The sequence below is a fragment of the Engraulis encrasicolus genome, chromosome 10, assembly GCF_034702125.1.
Source record: "Engraulis encrasicolus isolate BLACKSEA-1 chromosome 10, IST_EnEncr_1.0, whole genome shotgun sequence".
NCBI classification, from domain to species: domain Eukaryota; kingdom Metazoa; phylum Chordata; class Actinopteri; order Clupeiformes; family Engraulidae; genus Engraulis; species Engraulis encrasicolus.
The window spans coordinates 22,481,387-22,483,886 of NC_085866.1; the positions used below are offsets into that span (position 1 = coordinate 22,481,387).

The following is a 2,500-nucleotide window of genomic DNA, read 5'->3' on the forward strand; positions in this document are numbered from 1 at the left end:
TGGTTGCATCCTCATGTTATTCTCCTTCCTCCTCGTCCTCTTCCTCATCGTCTTCCCTTCTCCCCCTCTTCCTCTTGTATCACACCGATGTTGTTGAGGGGACGGGGATAATCCCCAGCTATCAAAGAGTATAAGGTGCGCGCACGTCCCCAAAAAAACAAATTGCTACGGATGCACAATATCAAAAGACACAAATGGAAAAAAGAAGAAATATTTGCACACAGCAAAAGCTCCCTTGTTGTGATTAAATGTGAAAAAATGGCACGACATCTCGACCAGCAAGGTCTTCCTCAGGTGAAAATCCCCAGTTGCCAAAAATCTAAATCATCCACCATTACAATTCACCAAACTTTAATAGATAGTTAGCGCGTAACAACATGAACATCTCTAACATCCGTTGTCTGAGTCTGTCTGCAGCCCACATAATTAGTCCATGACCCAAGTTGGTTGATATCTCCTGACCCGTGTTGTCGTCTTGTTTTTGTCTGCAGGCCACAGAATGGGTCCATGATCCTGTACAACAGGAAGAAGGTGAAGTACCGTAAGGATGGCTACTGCTGGAAGAAGAGGAAAGATGGCAAGACCACGCGCGAGGACCACATGAAGCTCAAGGTGCAGGGCGTCGAGGTAGGAACAGAACCCGTTGGGGATTTAATTTTTTTTGCTGTTGGCTCAGTGGAACGCTTGCACACGCGAACATGTGCTCATACGTGCGCACACGCGCGCACAGGCAAACGCACACACACACACACACACTGACTCTCTCTCTCCATCTCTCTCTCTCTCTCCCTCTCTCTCTCTCTCTCTCTCCATCTCTCTCTCTCTCTCTCTCTCTCTCTCTCTCTCCCTCTCTCTCTATCTGTTAGTTTTGTTGCCATGCTATGGCGAATATGGAACACTTGCACACGTGGACTTGCAGTCATTTGCACAAAGTTGCACACTCTTGAACAAGATACTTACACGTTTGTACAAACACACGCCAACAAAAAACGCTTGCAAGTGCTTATCTACACATACAAAACATATCACAAAATATCATGATCTCATGAACATATATACATAGTACATCCATGCCTGTAGATACACAGAAACACAGACACACAGACACACAGACACACAGACACACACGCACACGCACACGCACACGCACACGCACACACACACGCACACGGACACACACGCACTCATGCACACACACGCACTCACGCACACACGCGCACACACACACACACACACACACACACACACACACACACACACACACACACACACACACACACACACACAAACACACACATCTAATGTACACATGCACACAAAATGATAATCTTCCCAAAATATCCACAAGCTAAGCAAATGGAAACTCATACCCTATCCTAACCTACCATACATTCACTCCTATAGGCTCTCCTCAAAAACTGTGACGGAAACACACACACACACACACACACACACACACACACACACACACACACACACACACACACGCGCGCGCGCGACACACACACACACACACACACACACACACACACACACACACACACACACACACACACACACACACACATAGACACACACAACCACACACACACACACACACACACACACACACACACACACACACACACACACACACACACACACACACACACACACTGTCTCCCATCGTACAGCTGTAACCTATATGGAAGTTTGCGAGGTGTTCACTTTATAGGGTTGTACAGATGTATGGAGAAAGTTCCCTGGTGTTAAATAGGCCAAGTCGGTTTTCAGCCAATCACGGGCTGGCATCGACACAGCTCCCTTTTCCTTTCTGCACGTAACGAACTTCTGAGGCTTCTGAGACCCAGCATGTAGCAAGAGGGGCATCCAATCGCTATTACAGTAAAGTAACAGGCGTGTGCGTGTGTGTGTGTGTGTGTGTGTGTGTGTGTGTGTGTGTGTGTGTGTGTGTGTGTGTGTGTGTGTGTGTGTGTGTGTGTGTGTGTGTGTGTGTGTTGTGTTGTGTGTGTGTGTGTGTGTGTGTGTGTGTGTGTGTGTGTGAATACACACATGTTCATGTTGACACACTTCTGTGAACGCATACAGTACATATGCACATGTGCACACACTCATACATAAGACAAACACTTTTGTGAACACATACACATGCACATGTGCACACACTCATACACAAGACACACACAGACCCAACTATTCAGGAACTTTTATTTATGCACAGCTAGAGTGTGTGTGTGTGTGTGTGTGTGTGTGTGTGTGTGTGTGTGTGTGTGTGTGTGTGTGTGTGTGTGTGTGTGTGTGTGTGTGTGTGTGTGTGTGTGTGTGTGTGTGTGTGTGTGTGTGTGTGTGTGTGTGTGTGTGTGTGTGTTTGCATATACAGTCCCAGGAAAAAGTTTGTACACCCTTTGAAATTTCTTACCTTTCTGTCAAAATTGGTCATAAAACATGGTTTGATCTTCCCGGAAATCGCAAGAAGGAACAACCAGAGTCTGCTTTAATT

The 2,500-nt window shown here is 46.4% G+C and overlaps 1 protein-coding gene across 1 annotated transcript in view; it reads left to right on the forward strand.

The window, feature by feature from the left end:
- The window catches only part of camta1a (calmodulin binding transcription activator 1a), a 1,011,609-nt gene that overhangs the window by 592,086 nt on the left and 417,023 nt on the right, over positions 1-2,500 (forward strand). The window contains exon 5 of the mRNA XM_063208398.1: positions 492-627. Within this exon, the coding sequence (XP_063064468.1) occupies positions 492-627 (136 nt within the window). The remainder of the gene's footprint in view (positions 1-491; positions 628-2,500) is intronic.